The 20,162-nt window shown below is 44.8% G+C and overlaps 1 protein-coding gene across 3 annotated transcripts in view; it reads right to left on the reverse strand.

Annotated features, from left to right (window-relative positions):
* The window catches only part of AK9 (adenylate kinase 9), a 209,406-nt gene that overhangs the window by 152,136 nt on the left and 37,108 nt on the right, over nt 1–20,162 (reverse strand). For all 3 annotated transcript variants that reach the window (XM_040350222.1, XM_040350223.1, XM_040350221.1), the window contains exons 3-7: nt 18,750–18,813; nt 16,144–16,196; nt 14,236–14,332; nt 8,518–8,630; nt 1,481–1,657 (exon numbers count right to left, since the gene is read on the reverse strand). In XM_040350222.1, coding sequence (XP_040206156.1) covers nt 1,481–1,657; nt 8,518–8,630; nt 14,236–14,332; nt 16,144–16,196; nt 18,750–18,813 — 504 coding nt within the window. The remainder of the gene's footprint in view (nt 1–1,480; nt 1,658–8,517; nt 8,631–14,235; nt 14,333–16,143; nt 16,197–18,749; nt 18,814–20,162) is intronic.

Consider the following 20,162-nt stretch of genomic DNA (forward strand, 5'->3'; position numbering starts at 1 on the left):
GGTAACAACTTATCCCAATATAAGTCTGTTAGCATAGCCAGGGGACTCACCTCAGGAGGAGACTGCCCAGCGCTGCCGACCGCTCTCATCACACAGCATGTGGAAAGGAAAGAAACCATGAAGGAACTGCGGCGTCTGCAGGGACCTGTGTGCGCCGTAGATACAGCACTAGGGGTCAGGACTGCACAAAGATGGCCGCCCGCTGCACATGGCGCGGCTACGACAAAATGGCCGCCAATGGGAGTTTTCAATGTAATTGAAAACCTCCCAAAAAATGGCGCCAGCGTCGGCCAAACGGCGGCAAAACGCCACATTTTAAACAGGGAAAGCCTCCTAGAGCCTTTACAGTGAAAACCCCCACAGGAAAAACCCCGTATCAGACAGTAAAAGGTGCCAGATAACACAGCCCTCTCAGGAAAGCCCCCCCCCCCGGACAGCGTGCCTTAGCAATGCAGCAAGGGAACGGAGCAGGGAAGGGAGGAGTGCTCCTCCACTGTCAGAGCACCTCCGAACCCCAGGAATGCCCAGCCGTACCAACCCACCGAAGTAGGAGGGACTGTACTTACCCGTCCGAGCGAGGACTCGCTGACGCATTCCTGACAGACATACAACCGCAATGGAGGTAGCTGTCGGCCCGGTCCACTGTGAGTGAGGCAACACCACAGCCCAGTCATATGTGGACCTCAGAGCAAAGCTCACGGCCACCTCAGGAGTCATGAGGTACGGCGTGGCAGACCAAGCCTCTTTGCATAGGTGTGTCCACGCTTGCTGGTCGGACTGAGTAGACTACAAGGATCTATAATATCCAGCCTGTCACTCAGCCGACAGTTGAAAAAAGATTCTTCAAGAAAAAGTGAAAATAAAATAAAATAAAATAAAATTTCTCCTCAGGGCGCTGGGCCCAAAGGGAGCCATACGTCCTTCTCCTTTGCTAGGCAGAACGAAACTGAGGCTGCATGCTGCAGTGAGGAGGGTTATGTCTGGAGGGACCGCCCCCTGGGCGGGGCTGTTCAACTCTGTTAATTTAACATGTATTTAACCATTTGACATGTTTCTGCCTAGTCCTCTCCTGTAAACAGGGAACATAACCCACTTGTCAAGACTTAAGGAGCTGTGTCCGTCCATGGACGATAAGAGAAACTACAATTCCCATCATGCCTCTGCCTTTGGGTGTCATGCTTGTGGCAGTCAGAGTCTTGCTATGCCTCATGGGACTAGTTCTGCAACAGCTGGAGGTCCGCTAATTGCATATCCCTGATATAAAGGCTCAATCAGAGGTAGTAATGGCAGAATATATTTTTTCTTATTTTAATTTAAGAGTTTTTTTTTTTTTTTTAATTGCATAGTATTTTAATATTGGACCTGTTTAGACTTTCACACAGAACCCTTTAGAAGTACTGATCTTTATATTAAGAATTATAGATGAAAACAAAGTCATTCGTTGAAAATAAAAAGCTATAATTCAGTTTCATAGTGTTACCTCTTCTTCAAACTCTTCTTCTTCCCCCTCCTCCTCCTCCTCCTCTCCTTCTCCTTCCTGAGACTTTTTCTTTTTCTCTTTAAATGCAGGATCCCAGTCTTGACGCTGATAGACTAAACCTGTGTCTGGATCTTGCTTCTGTCCAGTTAGTCTTTTGCTCAAATCCCTGTCTGGACACTTCAGTTAAATAGACAATAAATGAGTGCACTGTATGGTGTAATCTGTGTAGGATAGTTCAACTGCATCTCAGGTTATACACAACAATAAAGGCATAGGAGATAAAACAGTAAAAAAAAAAAAAAAAAAACCTTGTGTCCTTAAGGCTGCATTCACACACACGAGCGTAGCATTTTTTCCCTGTTTTTTTTTGCAAATTTTTATGTATGATTTTGGATTGTTTTTAAAGGGGTGGTTCCCCCTAAAACACATTGCTAACAATAGATTCCTAAGACCCGTTACACTGCGGGTAGGCTGGCTTTTTTTTTTTTTTTTTTAGTACATACCGATATCTCCCCGTCTCGTTCCTTGTCGGTGGGCGTTCCTAGTTGATTGACGTTCCTCGGAGGGGCGCGTACGTGACGTCACGACTTTCCGAAAGAAGCCGAACGTCGCTGCGCATGCGCCGTATAGAGCCGACTCTATACGGCGCATGCGCAGCGACGTTCGGCTTCTTTCGGAAAGTCGTGACGTCACGTACGCGCCCCTCCGAGGAACGTCAATCAACTAGTTCCGCCCACCGCCTAGGGACGAGACGGGGAGATCTCGGTATGTACGAAAAAAAAAAAAAAAAAGCCAGCCTACCCGCAGTGTAACGGGTCTTAGGAATCTATTGTTAGCAATTAGTTTTAGGGGGAACCACCGCTTTAAGCGTGACTCGTCCATTTTGATACAGCATTTTTGAACTTTGGTGTAACTAATCATCTGTTACATCATTTGTTGCTAGATATTTCAGATTTTCCCATTAGCTTTTATTTTTTTTATTTTATTTTTTTTCTCAAAAAAGGATGTTTATTGAAAAATATGGCAAAGAAAAAAACATGGTTACATACATCATGTCTGTTACGTTACTTTTTGTTTTTTTCTTGTTTTGTACTTTTATTTTTTAATTATAGTTTTTTGTTAGGGTAAGGGGTTAAGGTTAGGATTAGGGCTACCATTACTTTTGCTAGAGCCGGTTCACACTGGGGCGGCACGACTTCGGCGGCGACTCGGCAAGGCGTCCTGAAGACGACTTCAGAGGTGACTTGCAAAATGACTTCTGTATAGAAGTCAATGCAAGTCGCCCCAAAGTCATACAAGAACCTTTTTCTATGTCGGAGCGACTTGCGTCACTCCTATTAGAACTGTTCTATTGAATAGAATGGGACGCGACTTGTCAGGCGGCTGAGTCGCCTGACGAGTCGCCCCAGTGTGAACCGGCTCTAAGGCTACTTCTACTTGTAAAATAAATATACAAATAAAAACAATCATAAATAAATACATTCAATTAATAGTGTAGAGCTACCCCCGAAGGAGCCGCTGATTAGTTTGGGATCGGCTTACAGAGTTACCTTCTAGGCTTGGTTTAGGGGTGACATCCGTGAGTGTAGGTGAAGAGCAAGTGTCCAGACACAGAATGAGTTTTCAATGCTTTTTTCCAAGGCCCAACATGGCCATCATCAACATGGCACACAATAGAGAAAGGTTGATGAGCGTAGAGAACATTTTGTATCAGGCCTTTGATATGAAAAAGAGCGAGCCTGCTCTTAGCAATAGTGTAACTAACTCAATTCTTTGCCACCCCTATCAGGGTGGGTAAAGTGTCCCCGGACAGGCGACTATCACATGCCTGGCAGCCGGAGCGCCACTTAAAGTTTACTGGGAGGAACAGGCCTGTAGCACCGGCCTGACTCCGAGCCTCTGGTACAGGCTTTATCAATTTGAGGTATGTGAGATCAGGATGAGTGAATCCTCCCAGTCAATTCAGATTTTTGTGTCACCGACAGATTAAGCATACCTGTCATGCGGCGTGGTGACGGGATCCCCGATGGTTCGTCTAGGCCTCCTGGACAACCTCTAGTTCTAGGTTCTCCTCGAGCCGATCCCCCATCGCACAGCTCCCAGCTTAGGATCCTCACAGCAGAAGGTTCGGACCCAGCAAGTCGCTGGGGCCCCTCTCAATATTAGGGTGAGGCTCCGCATGGTGCGAAACCTCCGTGAAGCAGGCCACGGTGCAGGGACCATGGATGCGCGTACCCTGAAGGTGGATACCGCACCTGGAACTGGGGCCCCGCACAGAACAGCGAACAGTGGCCGTTGCCACAGATATATCCCCCCCCAGCATGCCCAACGAGTGCAGAACTCCTCTGATTGGCTGCTGGGGAAGGTGGGTCTGTCAGAAGCCCTCTAGCGCCACCTGCCGCCCGGGGGTGATAATGCACCCCCGGAGCGCAGACTGACCTACAGGACAGATTCTGAAATTGGCAACAACCCAAATTTCCACAAATTATGAATAGGAGTAAACTAATCCTGGGATTCCAATCTCCTTGCTGCCACATCAACACGAACCTCCTCCAGATCCTAGTGTAGGTGACATTAGTGGAGCTCTTTCGAGCTTGCATTAGGGTCGATACTATTTCCTGAGAGCATCCTTGTTCCCCTAACCTAGCCCTCTCAACTTCCAAGCTGCCGAATGCAGCTTCTCTAGGGCTGGATGGAAGAATTGTCCTAGATATAGGAGATCCCTGGTTACTGGAAGATAAATTGGAGGCCGCGTACTTAGTTGTAGCAGGGTCGTAAACCAATGGTCTCCTTGGCCAGAACGGTATTACTGCAAAAGCCGTGGCTGAGGACTTCCGAAGTCGGGACAGGAATCTCGCAATCGGAGGAGTTGGAGGGAAATGTACCCCAGCTCCAAGCTCCATGGGTGAACTAGGCAGTCTGTTCCTTCGGCTGATGGAGAGTGGGCTCTGGACAGGAACCTCCGACACATGAAGTTCTTCGGCGTGGCCGCTAGGTCAACTTCTGGTACTCCAAGTTTTCGTAAGAATGGAGAATACTTGTTGGTTCAGGGACCAGTCGTTGTTCGAAAGTGTCTCGGCCTAGGTAGACGGCCAACAAATTATGTGTTACCGGGATGTATACTGTCCTCAGATCTAAACAGGTGCACTTGTGCCCATTCCAATACTTTGTTGTCCACCCTGATCAGGACGCTTTTGCCCTCTAGAAGAGGCGCAAAGGCCAGAAGAGCCTGAAAGGCTGCCCTGAGCTCTAAAATATTTGACACTATGCCCTGAGCCTGAAAGTGCCACTGTCATTGGGCTAGTTGGTCTAGATAGTGTGATCCCCATCCCATCTGGCATCCGATGTTACTACTTCTGGACTCGGGGGAACTATTGGTTTGAACTTCCTGAGGTTGCACGGGTGTGTCCACCGCCATACTGATTGCCCTACGCAGTTCGGGATGTGAATGGTTTGGAGCATTGACGTTCCGTTCCACTGCCTGAGAAAGGAGTTTTGTAAGACTCGCATGTGCTACTGGGACTACTGTATCATGGGCATGGTCTCCGACATGGACCCGGCCTGTAGACGTCTGGATGATAACAGATTCTGCATCTTCTGGACTAAGGGCTTCAGCTTCTTGATATAGGAGATCCCCTTGAGGGAGTTGTGCCCGGTTTAACCTGGTATTTAATTCTGCCCCTAGGAACACCATGACGTGCTGAGGAGATGCCGAATGGAAGGCACCGAAATTGGAAATTAGATTGATTGATTGAAAACCGAAGGAGCTTTGGAAGGCGGGATGAATCGGGACGTCCGATAAATCTACTGATAACATCCAGTCCCCCACGTTCACTGCCAACAAAATGGACTGATGGCTTTCCATTTGGAAGGCCTCTATTTAGAACTTCTTGATGAGCCTCTTTAGGTCCAGGACTGGACGTAGGTCCCTTTTTTTCCTCTGTACCGGAAATAAAGGGGAATAACCCCCTCCCCTTCTGGTGCGGAGGTACTTTGGTAGGCTGGAATGTGTTCTCCGTGTGCCCATGAACTTCCGTTTGTGACCGGTTTTGATAGTGGATAGTGACCGTGGATCCGTTATATGAGCTGCCCATATCTGAGCGAATCTCTTGAGTCTGGCGCCCACCTGAGCTGGGTGGGCGGGCGAACCCTCAAAAGGGGTTCTGCTGTTCTCCAGCTGCGATAACCTTGGTTTTCTGTACCCTCGTGAAGGAGGGTCGAGTAGTCTTCCAGTCCCTGCTGAATTCCCTGCCAGGACGGTAGGATCTAACATCCCTGTACTTGTCAGGAAGATTATGCCTGTAAGCGGGGCCCCTCTGGGGCTTCGGTCTCCTATCGGAGGGAATCAGCCCGGATTAGCCTCCGGTAACCTTGGAGGTGGCCGAGTCCAACTTTGCGCCAAATAAATTTGAGCCGTCACATGGAATTTGCACCAGTTTGATTTTGAAGCTGCATCCGCTAGCCAGGGATAAAGCCATAAGGCTGGAGCCCTGTATACTCAGCAAGCATTTGCCGTAGGGCGGGTATAATAGCTCCGTTCATGTTGGGATGAAGCTGATCGTCTACGGTGAAACCGACTATGACGGGAGCATCTGTGATGCGAGCGGCTATGCCTTGATCGATGATAGCGAGAGGGTGGCCTTGAGCGACTTCTGCGCCTTCTGCTGGAAGCATGGCTTGATATCCCTCCATGCTGCGGACTTGCGTCTCTTGACCCAATAGGGCTACCAAAAATGCAGCATTAATGGTCAGGCTCTCTTTTTTGTCTCTTCTCTACTTACCACCTTCTGGACGGCCTCTATACCTGGTTTACTGAAGGTGGTCTGCGAGGGCAGTGGCCTCCATGAGGATAGCAGAGAAACAGCCTGGGAAGTGCGAAAAGGAGAGGGAGGGCACGACGTTAAAATATGTCCCCCCCCCCCCCCATCTATTTTATTTAACAAAAAGTGTATTTATTTTTGGAATTATATACATACATACATACATACATACATACATATATATATATATACACACACACACACACACACACACACACATATATATACACACACACACACATATAGTTATAATCTTTATATATATATATATATTTTTTTTTTCTCTAATTGTCAAATAAAAGCCTAGTCTGGAACGTCCTTGCAGCTACCTGCTTCCATCTTCACTCTGGAGCAGAGCGGCAGCCTGTATTACACAGCCATAAGACTGCGTTCGCGCATGCACGGAAGCGTCCCGCTCGCCCGGAGCCATTTTGGCAGAGGGGACAGGCGGCGTCATCGAAATGCTGCGCACATGCGCAGAACGGCGAGAGGGATGCGGCGGTGACCCCGAGTGTATGGGGGTGACAGAGGAACCACAGGGCTCAGCAGAGCCGACTCGGCTGAAAACTGACAGGCCCTGTACTGAATGGAGAAATCTTTTTCAATTCGCTGGCAGCCACCTCATTGTTGGCTAAATCAGCTTTATTTCATGGCCGACTGCCACTGTAAACAAAAAGGTACCAAATGGGAATAACCTTGGGTGGCAAATGCAATGTTATAAACACATTCATGGAAGCACACACTGGAAAGGACAGAAAGAGAGAAAGTGGAAGCCACTGCGATATTTGAAGCTTCTTTAAAGCTTGCTGCAGATGCCAGTATAATTCCAGAGCCCCTGAGACCACCAGAACGGGGTTCCCTCTGTAAAAGCTCATTTAGAGACTGTACAGGAGGGACTTCCAAACAGGAGAGGCTTGAACCTGCTGGGGCGATGTGCGGTAAGAGGCATTTACTTGCGTGTCCATCCAATCCGTCAGGTGAGGATATAAAAAAAAAAAAAAAAAAGAGAATGGTGCGGGGCGTCTCCCCTTCAAATTTATAGCTAACCAATCCTGTCAGGTTGTGGGGGCAGAGTCACAACCCAGTGTGTGCTGCCATGAATGCGTCAGGAAAACACGTTTTTATTCATTTCAATGGGCATAAAAACACACCAAAATCTATGAAATCTGCTATATTCAGGCTACAAAAAAAAAATAAGTAACAAAACTTTTAGAGCTTCAGGCGTAAAGATTTGAACCACCTCCATAGAGAATAGATTTTTTTCTCCTCCAGCGTTTTGGAGCTTCGAGCCACAAAACGCTGCAAACATGTCCACATTTTTCATGCAATATAGATCTCAGTGGCTCATGATTTGCAGACGTGAATTTTTAAATGACGCATTTATAATAAAAAAAGCAGCAATGTGTTTTAATTAATCCTTATAATTACTGTAAAAAGAGTCTTAACTTGAAAGTTTCTCTTTCAACTTAAAATGGAATGGTTACAAACATTGGCATAAATACTATTTGTTTGCTGGTGATCCTTTTTGTGGCCACAGGGGTTTCAGCTAATATTGACCAAAGCACATTATAATGTGGGCTTTGTTACAGTACAGGCATACCCCACTTTTAAAGTACACAGTGGGGTTTATTTACTAAAGCTGGAAAGCGCAAAATCAGGCTCACTTCTGCATAAAAACCAATGAGCTTCTAACCTCAGCTTGTTCAATTAAGCTTGGGTAATAAAACATGGAAGCTCATTGGTTTTTATGCAGAAGTGAGCCCGATTTTGCACTTTCCAGCTTTAGGCTGCATTCACACTATAACGCGGTGTATTTTGCCTCGATTTGTAAACTTTTTTTTTTTTTACAAAAATTTTTACATTGATGTCTATGCCGAACGCCGAAAGCCGCCTGAAAAAAAGGGTCTGGGACTTTTCAGGCGGCAGGCGTTTCGGCGTGAGATGTGAACCATCTCATAGACATCAATGTAAATTCGCCCCTCCAGCGGCACGAGCTTCAGGCGTATATATACGCCTAGGTGTGAATGGGCACTTAGCGAATAAACCTCATTGTGTACTAAAAGTGGGGTATGCCTTTATCAAAGTTTCCAGTCCCAGCAATCTCTGGTTATGGAGGGTTGCTAGAAAATGATATACCAACAGATGGCAGAACATAACATGTATATTCAGGGAAGAATTACATAGGTAACCATAAAAAGTTGTGTGTCTATATGTTACCTTAATATTTATAATGACATCTGGCTTTAATTTTAAATTTTTTATTAGCCCAATCTGTTCTGCAATCTTCATATAGTCTTCACACAGTGATGGAAGTCCACAAAGTACATAACCTAAAGCATGAAAAAGAGGTAATGTTAGCACATTCATTTGCTTTGAACCAGTTGCATATAAATATAATGAATGTATTCCTTATTCAAAGCAGCAAAAACAATTGGCAGTACAGATACAAAGATTTATCAGTGTACTCCTCTCAATCTGGCCACGCACATTACATTTGTATACTACAATCTTCTTTAAATCAACCAATAGCTATGCCCTGTAGAGCTTTAACTGATTGGGATATGTTAGATGCAGTGACATCACTGGGGTTGGTGTCACCTGGTGTGGTTAAACATGGTGTCACACCCCCAATAACTTTTTGACCAAGGACAGGTCGGGGGAGATAAGAAAAGAGGGAGGTAAGGAGAGATCCATGTGGACAGACTTGGAGGCAGAGGTGAGGAGACAAAGGGGGTGGGACCCAGCTCACAATGGCACAGGGACTGTAAGGGCATGGGAGGCTGGGAAGGCAGTGGGGAGAAGGCAGAGATGATCTGTGCAGCAGGAAGGAGGAAAGTTCCCTACCCCCTTCATCATTCCCCTCCACATGTGACCTACTTCCTCCACTCACTGATTCCATCTCACCTGGCACTTGCATGGAGGGGAGAGATCTGTCCCATTATATACTGGCCTCTCAGGTCTCCCCCGCCACTTGCACACAGGCACGCTCTGCTCTATGACACAGTGACATAAAAGTCAATATGAGAGGGAGGCCGCACGGGCCCCACTGTATCATGAGCAGGGTTGCATTTGAGACCCCTGGCGTCACCACTCTGCTGGGTGTCAAACGGGTTAGATGGGCTCTTTCACAGTGTTGAACAACACTGTGAAAATCTAAAAGGAGATTGTAAAATCAGACTGAACTGCATGTGGCAAGCTTTAGTGTAGACCTGTTAGAAGGCACCCAATTTCATTCAGAGTGTAGACCTGTTAGAAGGCACCCAAGTTCATTCAGAGTTTACTGTTAAATTATTTTTCACAAAACTAACCCATGCCTTATTTGACCTCTTTTTGATTAAAGAGGTCAACATCTTGTGGTAAGGTGCCATCCATGAGCACTTTCTTGCGGTGATTATTTTCTATTTTTTGGTGGAGGTGGAAGTCTGCACAGATTTATGGACACATCCTGCAAAACCTTACTCACTGTCATTTGGATTGTCTAATGCACAATATTGATTTGATCTCCTATCACTAGGAGTTTTGCACATTTGTTGGACATTATTATCCTTTATATATTATTGTATGGTATAATATCCCACTAATATTTATTATTTATATTTAGATTTGCTGGATAGAGTTTTTTGATCTATTGTTTATTTATTTAAACTATTCAATTGATTTACTTCCTTAGCGCATCCGTCCTCTTTCACATATTCACGCTATTGCACATCTCCTGCAGTATTTTGGATTGCAGCTTTGGTTATTTATTAGTTACACATTATTATGTAATTTAGTTTTTTTGGCGCAAAATTTTACCCCCCACAAAATTAACTATAAAAGATACTATGTGATATTAGTCCACACAAATGCTAAAGCTTCATCACTGATGAGTACAAACTACTGACACAGCCAGACTATTGCAAAGGCTTGGAAGATCCCCACCTTGAGATTCTAGTCAAACATCAACTGGATTGATGAGAAATAAACCAGAATGTGCCCTTTCACATACCGAGTTTCCTTGGATGTGGCATCTGAATAGTGGTGGCCACACCATACTAGTAGAGGCCCAAAGTTGCCTAGGCCAGGAAATTTCTCACTTGTCCTTTCTATTCTAGTACAAACTCTTCAGCAGAATGTATCAGTTTACATGATTGGCTTTTATTTATTCATGTACAACTTTTATCCCAAAAGGGAAAAAAAAAACTTTTGCTGTAACCGATTATAAAAAAGTGTAGTGCAGGGTATCCCCAAGCCTACTGACTATAGGTTCTGGCTTTTGAGGGGGCTCTATTCTTTGGGAGGTATGTGCCTGGGGGTCCTTTGGAGTGCTTTTGCTTGTGCTTATAGTCCATGTTTTCCCAAAAACACACAGACTCTGGGAACCAAGGACCTGGAAAGAGATTTGGGGCCTCTGCACAAAACAGAATTGATCCAGGGATGCTGGGCACTTGTCCCAATGTGACAGAATTTCCCTCTGTAGCACTCGAGTGTGGAATTGAGCATACGGAATGGCCTCTAAGGAGGCTAACATGAGACCCAGGACTCGCATGCAAAAGCGTAGCGACGACCATTTTTGGTCTGTAGCTTCTCCGCAGGGAGAAAAACTCTTGCCTCAGAGGAGACCAAAATCAACCCCAGGTATTCTAGGCACCGAGACGGTACCAACACCGACTTTTGGACGTTCAGCACCCAACAAAATTCTCAAAGGTCTGACAGGTTATAGACACATCTTCCTCCAATTCTGAGCTTGAAAGGGCTCTCAGAAGAGGATTGTCCAGGTAGCCCACAACAGCGATTCAACGCCGTCTCAGCAAGGCCAGAATCGGGGCAAGCACCTTGGTGAACACCCTCGGCGCCAATGCCAGGCCAAAGGGGAGAGCCGCAAATTGATAGTGGTCTTCCCCAACCGCAAAGCACAGAAATCTGATGTCTGGAACATATGGGGACATGTAGGTATGCGTCTTTGATGTCCAAGTACGCCAGAAAATACCCCGGATGGAAAGCAGCGACCACAGAGTGAACTGATTCCATCCTAAACCTTTGTACTTTTACAAAGCAATTGAGGGCCTTGAGATCCAGGATTGGACGGACCCCGTCCTTCTTTGGAACTACAGATTTAAGTAACAACTCTGGAACCGTTCCTGCAATGGTACAGGCACGATCACCCCCCTGCGCACCAGCAGATCCTGAACTGTCCCAAACAGGGCCTCCTGATGACTCGGAGGAAGCTGGAGGGAAAAAATCTGTTCGGTGGGCAAGATAGAAACCATCTTGTACCCTGAGGAAACTACTTCGCAAACCCACCGGTCGCAGAGTAGAGACGTCCACCGAGCCACAAATTCGCAAAGACGGCCCCCCACCCGAGTATCGGGCGGGGGCAGACCTGCATGTGGACGCAGACTTGTCCGCGGGCTTGCGAAACCAGGGACGCTTTTGTCCTTCAGCAGGCTCTTTAACAGCCTGGGAGCGCTTACCTGCAGCACAAGGCGGAAGAAAAAAAACGCTTGTGAGTGGTGAAGGAGGGCCCCTGCCTACGGCGGGGGTCCTTACTGGACTCAGCGCGGAGAGATAAAGGTAGGCAAACACTCGATGGCCGAGACTGGGGGGGACTACAAGGATCTGATGTCCAGCCTGTCACCCAGTCGGCAGTTAATAGTAGATCTTCAGGAACAAAAAAGTATTTTAGAAAAAAGCAGAAAAAAAAAAATCCCCAGGCCCATGGGCCCACCGGGAGTATGCTTTTGGCCATCGTTCCTGTTAGAGTTAAAGTGAGTGTAAAGGATTAATTGGAACTTTTTAAAAACAAACATGTGCTGCTTAATTGCTCCGTGCAATAGATTTCCACAGAGTAGCCCCGATCCTCCTCTTGAGGTCCCGCCACCAGCGCTCCTGGCTTCTCTCCCCCTCCATGTGCCTATCATAGCAAGCTTCTTGCTATAGGGACAAACATGTGGGCTCTCTCCCTAACAGACTGTGTTCATAGACACAGTTAGGTAGATTCACATACATTGCCGTAGCTTAAGGCATTTAAGCTACGCCGCCCTAAGTTAGCGAGGCAAGTACATGATTCACAATGTACTTGCCTGCTAAGTTATGGCAGCGTAGCCTAAAGCGGGCGGGCGTAAGGGTGCCTAATTCAAATTTCTCTAAGGGGGCGTGTTTTATGTTAATTGGGCTTGACCTTACGTTTTTGCCTTTTTTTTTCACTGCGCATGCGCCTACATTTCCCAGTGTGCATTGCAAGTACGCCGCACGGGCCTATTGATTTTGACGTGGGCGTAAACGACGTAAATCCCTATTCACGGACGACTTATGCAAACGACGTAAAAAATTCAAATTTCGACGCGGGAACGGCGGCCATACTTGTACATTGGCTACGCCACCTAGGGCCAAGCTCTAACTTTAGGCAGCCCATCTCTTACGTAAATGGCGTAAATGTACTGCGGCGGCCGGGCGTACGTTCGTGAATCGGCGTATCTACCGATTTGCATATTCTACGCCGACCGCAATGGAAGTGCCACCTAGCGGCCAGCCAAAATATTGCAACCTAAGATAGGATGGCGCAAGCCGTCGTATCTTAGATATGTTTAAGCGCATCTCTGTTTGAGAATACACTTAAACATAGGTCGGCGCAGATTCTGAGTTAGGTCGGCTTATCTGTAGATAAGCCGGCCTAACTCTTTCTGAATCTACCTAAGAGTGTGGCTCAGCCCCGCCCCCGTCAATGGCTGTGATTGATACCAGCAGGAGACAATGGCTCCCACTGCTGTCTCTCAGCCAATGAGGATAGAGAGAGGAGAGAGCCTCGACTGCATGCAGAAGGTTTTATACCTTAAGCCATAGAATGCATTAGGGTAAAGAAAACCTTCAGCTTTTGTAACCACTTTAACTTTAGAGCCAAGGGTGAAATTAAGTTTAGCAAAACATACACATTGGTAAGTTCCACCCCTAGATAATTAGGTGGTGGGAACCAGGAAATTGTCTAGGGGATGGAACTTACCAATATAACTAACATTGTGTATATAAATTGGTGTTTGGTCATTCACTTGTTTGGTTTTGATGAAGAGGGTTCTCTTGAATTGCGCAAGCCATTACGGATGCTGTCTAGTCTTCCCACAATGCTGTTTGATTACAGCAGACCTGGAGGTGATCTCCTTTACTTTTTATGACATGCATACGTATGTCATGTGTTTGCATGTATAATACTTGCTGCTTTTTATTTTTCAATACATTTTATCATGGTAATGTGCTAGATCGGTGTGCCTTCTTTTGTTTTGCAGTGCATATAAGGATACCAATTGTCCTGAGAGGGGCTGCAAGGCTAATTGGCGCTGACAGAGTTGATACTATAAGCCTTAAAGCATATCAATTGAGCACAGGAGAGCATTACGTGAAATTCGGATTTAAGCCAATGTTAGGACAGCTATTAGATTTGCGTTAGGGCTAGTGGTAAACTCAAGGAAACTAAAGTATGGTAAAATCATGTTGAGGCCAAAAAAAAAAGCTTCACATTTTTATTTCCATAATTTTCCCTATACAGTGAAACCTCGGATTAGGAGTAACGGTTAATGAATTGTACGAGTTGTATACAGTATATTTGCTCTAGGTTGTTAGTGCACAGCCTCTTTTATGTTGTTGCCCTAAAAGTCAAAGTTACATTTTCTCAGAACCCCCCCCCCCCCCCCCCCCAACTAATTTTTTGTTTTTAAAGCCCTCACACTAGATTTGATACATATTATATGTATTCACAGCTTACCAATTTGCGATAAAGTCTGTGCTCACTGAAACAAGAACACATCACATTAACTGTACCATTTAGTGCCATAAGAAGTTATCTAATTTCTAGGCTATTATGTTTGTTTGTGAATGAATGACTGGGTAGGAACCCCAAAAATGGTTCCTGGTGTAGGCAAAGCAGTCATGTATAAACATCTTAAACAGAAAGCAAATACATACCATAATGGGCAACTTCTTCAGAATTAATCTTGTCCACAATCATCTGTACTATCAGTTCATCCTGAACACTTTGACCTTTGTATAAGAGTTCTAGAATCTGCATTTTAACATAAGAATTTTAGTGTAACAGCTCTTGGCATCATTAAGCAGTCTTTATTAAACTTCAGCTGCTTGTATCATTAATAACTTAATTTGGGGAAACAGATTTTACAAACTATCCCTTTGTTTACATTAGACCCATACCTACCTTTGATTCAAACAAAACAGATTCTGCAGATGCTAGTGATCTGAATGTTCTTAGCTTCTCATGTCTAATCTCTGCCTGGTTAGTGTTCTGGCCCCAACTCCCCGTTCACTGGACTTCTACCTTTTGCTGCAGTAGATGCATTCTCTTTGATGTAAAATTTCCATCCAATAATGGAGTTAAGGCCCGTACACAATCAGAAAATTGGAAGTACATTTTTGCAGCGATCTGACGATTTTCTGATCGAGAGTGGTGCTTTCGATAGCCGATTATGAATTTTCGGAGGACAAAAACTGGATGTGTGCAGGCTCTAATCTTAAACTATATAATGCTTTCCTTCAGCAGACCCCTGTCCAGACTGACAAGCAGAGCTCCTTCCTCACCCCAATCCCAAAGATCCTCCTCCTGCACCAGCTATAGACACATAGCCCTACTAAATTCAGACCTAAAATTTTTCACAAAAATCTTTAGATGCCTGAACACGATACTACCCTCTCAGATCCATAAGGACCAGGTGGGCTTCGTCCCCCTCCACCAAGCAGGTGACAACACGAGAAAGGTCATAGACCTAATCGATGTGGCCAATAGAGAACTCGGAATCCCTGATCCTGAGATTAGACGCAGAAAAGGCATTTGACTGACGTGGTTGGTCCTTTATGCTCGCCATATTAAACCACATTGGGGTTTAGAGGGCCTTTATTGCGGGCGGTACAACACCTCTACACTAACCGCACGTTGCAGGTAAAAAAAAAAAAAAACCTCTTGCCACCTCGCCCACCTTCCCAGTAATAAATGTACCCACCAGAGCCGTCGGCTCTCTCCCCTGCTACTTGCCTTATGTGTCGAGCCCCTGGCTGGGACCATTCGAGGAAATCCGGACATTCAGGGCATATCAGTGAGTGGAAAATAATTCAAATAACTGTTGGCAGATGACATCATTACCTTGACCCTACCCAGGATTTCCCTGCCCAACCTACACACTGAACTAGACAAGTATGATGTGCTCTCGGGCTACAAAACAAATGCATCGAAGTCCATGGCCCTCTAACAATCGATCAGGTTCTAAACCGAAAATAGCCAAACCCTATAAAAAAATAAAACTGCTCAGGCAGGTTCTCACAGCAGCAAGGTGCTTAATTGCCCTTCACTGGAATAAAAAGGTGCCCCCATCCCAGGAAGCCCTTTACCCTAGGGTCAAGGACGTAGAACCAATAGAGAAAATGACGGCCAGAATACGGAACAGACTGGACGACCACAACAGTGTCTGGGAGCAGTGGCATTCTCGGGAGGATCCGTTATGAGTCGGCAAGAGACTCACTGAGGTAACCTACCTCGTTTCCCTTTCTTTTTTCCCCCCTTCTATCTTCTCTATTTTTTTCTGGATACTACCTATGCAAAGCACGACATCAGTCTCAGGGACCTTCACACTATATGTTTTATTGGAGGCACTGTTAAAAAGGTATGATGCCAAAGTTCAAAGGAAGGCTTCCTCCTTTTACACTTTGTGTATACACTAGGCATTGTCATATTCCCATTTCTGCTTTCTACATTTGTACCTGTGCACTGCTGTTTTCTCTCAAAAAAAAAATATTCCAAAACAAGAAGATCATTCTAGCACATTTTCTCTGTTTCACTGAATTTGTATTGAGACAGAATATACTTACCATATTTCCTTGCTCGGTTCCTCTTTTTATGTGTTCATTTATCAATTCTTGGGCTGGAAAACATTTATTAAACACATTTAACATGTGTAACAAATGTGCATTTTGCGCCACTTTCCTTTAACAGCATATATTAAAATTAACAGAAGACAATTAAAAAATACATTAACAGTAGAGAGTTTGAAAATACAATAATTAACTGGAGATAATTACAAAATACATTTATGGGGCTAGTTAGTAAAAACCATCTCATAGTAATGCAGTGCTGGGATTAATGAGTTCCTAGAGATGCGTTAAGCAGCCTTGCTTTGCATAATGAAGATGTGTTAAAAATGTAATGCGATAAAAAAAAAAAAAAAAAAAAAAAAAGATTCCTTATCACGGAACTATAAGGACCCATCTGACATATTTAGGAGAGCGTTTGCAACCAGATTCTACCATTGAAGTAAGAATCCGGTTGGCTGCACTAGAGAGCTTTTCTGAGACATTTTCATAAAGTAAGCCAACTGCTTGACCCAGGCCTATGTTTTAACTACTGTATATTCACCAAGGTGTATAGTGTACCTTGCTATGACTGTAGAACCCAGGGGCGGACTGACCATTCGGGCACTGCCCGAGGGCCCCGTGGTGGGAGGGCGCGGGCCGGCTCAGTCCGCACCTGGAGGTGCCCGCATCAAAAGTGGAACTTCCGCTTAATCCACTCCTCGCCCCCTTACATGCCACATTTGGCATGCCATTTTTGGGGGGGGGGGGGGGGAGTGGGGGCTTTGGGAGGAGTGGGACTTCCTGTCCCACTTCCTCTTTCTGCCGAGGGGCTGCTAAGGCGAATAGTCCTTACGCCTTTTGGCAGCCCCTCCCTGTAGGCGATCGCCTGGGACATGTGACAGGTCCCAGGTGATCGCCTGTCCAATCGAAGGGCGCAGCACCGCTCGCGCATGCGCAGTGGGTGCCCCGCCGTGAAGCCGAAAACTGTCACGGCCGGGTGCCCACACTTAAAATGAAGATGCTGGAACGTGGAGCAGGTGAGTGTATGTTTATTAAAAGCCAGCAGCTACACTTTTCATAGCTGCTGACTTTTAATAAGCATTAAAAATGACTGGAACACCCCTTTAATAGGCAGTAAAAAAAAAATCTGAAAAACGATACCCCCGAGGAAGCAGTAAACCCCTTTAAATCCCGGTTGATGCGGCTATATGAGAGCTGGCTGGGGTGGATTATCAATCAGAGGTGAGCCGTCTTCCGTACAGTGATGGTTTTAGTAAAAGGCGCTCCGGCCACCTCTCCCCCTGGGGAATTCAGCTGAGGGGTGGGGCCATTGGTCACTGCCGTGGGGGACAGCTGGTAAAGGAGCTGGAGGCTGCAGAGTGCACGTGGAGGCTGAGCAGAGTTATGTTGGAATTTCCCTTTCCCAACAGCACCCACACTGACCTGCCTTGGATGCAACAGCAGGTCAGTGTAATACAAATACAGCAGCAGTTAGTGTTGTAATAAGAAAAAAGAGCCATGCTGCTGCTGAGTGTTCCTTCTTGCCCTGTGTTGTGTTTATTTACCAGGTGCTATTCACTAGTCTAGTGCACACTGACATCTGGTACATTGAATGCCACTCAGTGCATTCAGTGTATAGTTATCAGTGTTGTATATAGGGAATAGCACTTCACCCTGGTTCACATTTGGAGCAATATGCCATGCGATTTGACATGGCAAATCGCATTGCAAATCAGCAGCAATTGCTGGCAATGGAATAACGCGAATCAGTGCGATGCCACATTTCTATGTGTGTATATCTCTCACTGAAATGTATACACAGTGCTTTTCCATAACACTCATCTGTACACTAAGAATGCCCCTTACATTGGTGATCAGTGGGAAGAATGTTCCTTACATTGGTGATCAGTGGGAAGAATGTTCCTTACATTGGTGATCAGTGGGAAGAATGTTCCTTACATTGGTGATTAGTGGGGAAAACAGGGGGCCCCAGGATCTCCTATTGCCCAGGGGTCCCATGAGTTGTCAGTCCGCCCCTGGTAGAACCCAACACATTAAAGCTGAATTACTAAAGGAGTGAAAAGCAAATCCTTGTTTACTTCATCCATCCATAACTGGATAATTGAATAAACCCCCACAGTTTATTGTATGAAGATTTTCACTTTTAGTAAATCCACCCAATGGTACAGAATAAATAAGTATTCTGTATGTTCAGTTACGAATTTAGACCTTGGGGAGCCTGGGGCACCTTAAGTTATGAAGCCCCTCGCCATAGAAATTTAATTATATGTCAAATAAAAAAGTAAACTGAAATTAATGATAAACTGAAATTGTCCCTTTTGCCCCCTTATAAATCTGGCACTGTGTATGTTAACCTGAACAAGCATGGGAGTTTGGAGTCACTGACTTACTATGTAGTAAAGCCAGGTCAAGATCACAGATAAGACACACATCAGCTTTTATATTTCTTTTCTCAGAAGTTTACTTTAAGATTATGACGCAGGATGAAGCCTGTCCTCACGTTGAAGTTCTCACCCTAGGTAAGGACATGTGTTCTACCCACTTATCTATATCTGGCTCCAATGTATGCTTATAGACCTAAAGCATTAGCATATCATAAATACCTTCAATGTATTTGCAGTTCCATGACTGTGAGATCTTCTTTCCTAATGTAGCCTTTCCAGTGGCCTTCAAAAGATTAAACACATTAAATAACACATTTTGTTAAAAATAGCTAGTAGCAGTTATTCACATTCAGCTACACTGAAAAAATGATTATGTTGGCTTGTAATTTTAACATAAATTAGGCCGCCTCATGTAGAACATGTAGTTGCCATCATCCCTTATAAACTTAAAAAAAAAATAGAATAACCTCTAGAATGGGGTTTTTAAAGCAACAAGAAAATAGAAAAAAATATATATATGTTGAAAAAAAACATTCATTTATTATACAAAAGATAAATACATTGTCAAAAAGTTTAGATAAGCACATGATTTTGGACATTAAAAAAAAACATGAACATTGATGAAATCTATAAACATTTTATAATTTTCAACATAAAAATATTAATTTACTTTGATATTTTAAGTACCTTACTTAAATTTTCATTCTTTTAACACATCTTTTGCATTTACAAACATAATGTAAAATATTGAGTAATCTAGACAAAACTTAATGTGCATTGCCATATTCTAATTGAGTTACATTTCTTAACACGTTCCCTACCGAGTCATTGTAAAATGACGTTGGCGGGAACCCTCCCTCCCTCAGAGTGGATGTCATATGACGTCCTTGCATTAGCGAGCGGCTAGGGGGCGCGCGCCCCCGCCGCATTGCTCGGGACTCGGTGCGCGTGCCCGGCGGCCGCGATGTCCGCCGGCACCCGCGATTAAACACACAGGTCTATGTCCCGTCAGCGGTGAGGAGACAGATGTGTATTCCCAGTACAGAGGAACACACATCAGTCTCCTCCCCTTGTGAGTCCCCCCTACAGTTAGAACACACTTTAGGGAACATATTAACCCCTTCCTCGCCCCCTAGTGTTAACCCCTTCCCTGCCAGTCACATTTACACAGTAATCAGTGCAGTTTTATAGCACTAATCGCTGTATAAATGTGAATGGTCCCAAAAAATGTGTCAAAAGTGTCCGATATGTATGCCGCAATGTCACGTCACAATAAAAATCGCAGATCGCTGCCATTACTAGTAAAAATAGTAAAAAAATAAATTTAAATAAATGCCATAATTCTATTCCCTATTTTGTAGATGCTAGAACTTTTGCGCAAACCGATCAAATACACTTATTGCGATTTTTTTTACCAAAAATATGTAGAAGAATACGTATCGTCTAAATTGAGGAAAAAAATAGTCAGAGTGTGACAGCGCTGAAAACTAAAAATTGGTCTGGGCAGGAAGGGGGTCAAAATGCCCTGTATTGAAGTGGTTAAAAAGTTATCTTTTCATTTGACTGAAATTGTGGGACGCATTTGTTTGCCAAAACGTGCAACTGCACAAGTTTTGATGCTGTATATTTTGA

Source organism: Rana temporaria, chromosome 4 (genome assembly GCF_905171775.1).
Source record: "Rana temporaria chromosome 4, aRanTem1.1, whole genome shotgun sequence".
In the NCBI taxonomy this organism is placed as follows: Eukaryota; Metazoa; Chordata; class Amphibia; order Anura; family Ranidae; genus Rana; species Rana temporaria.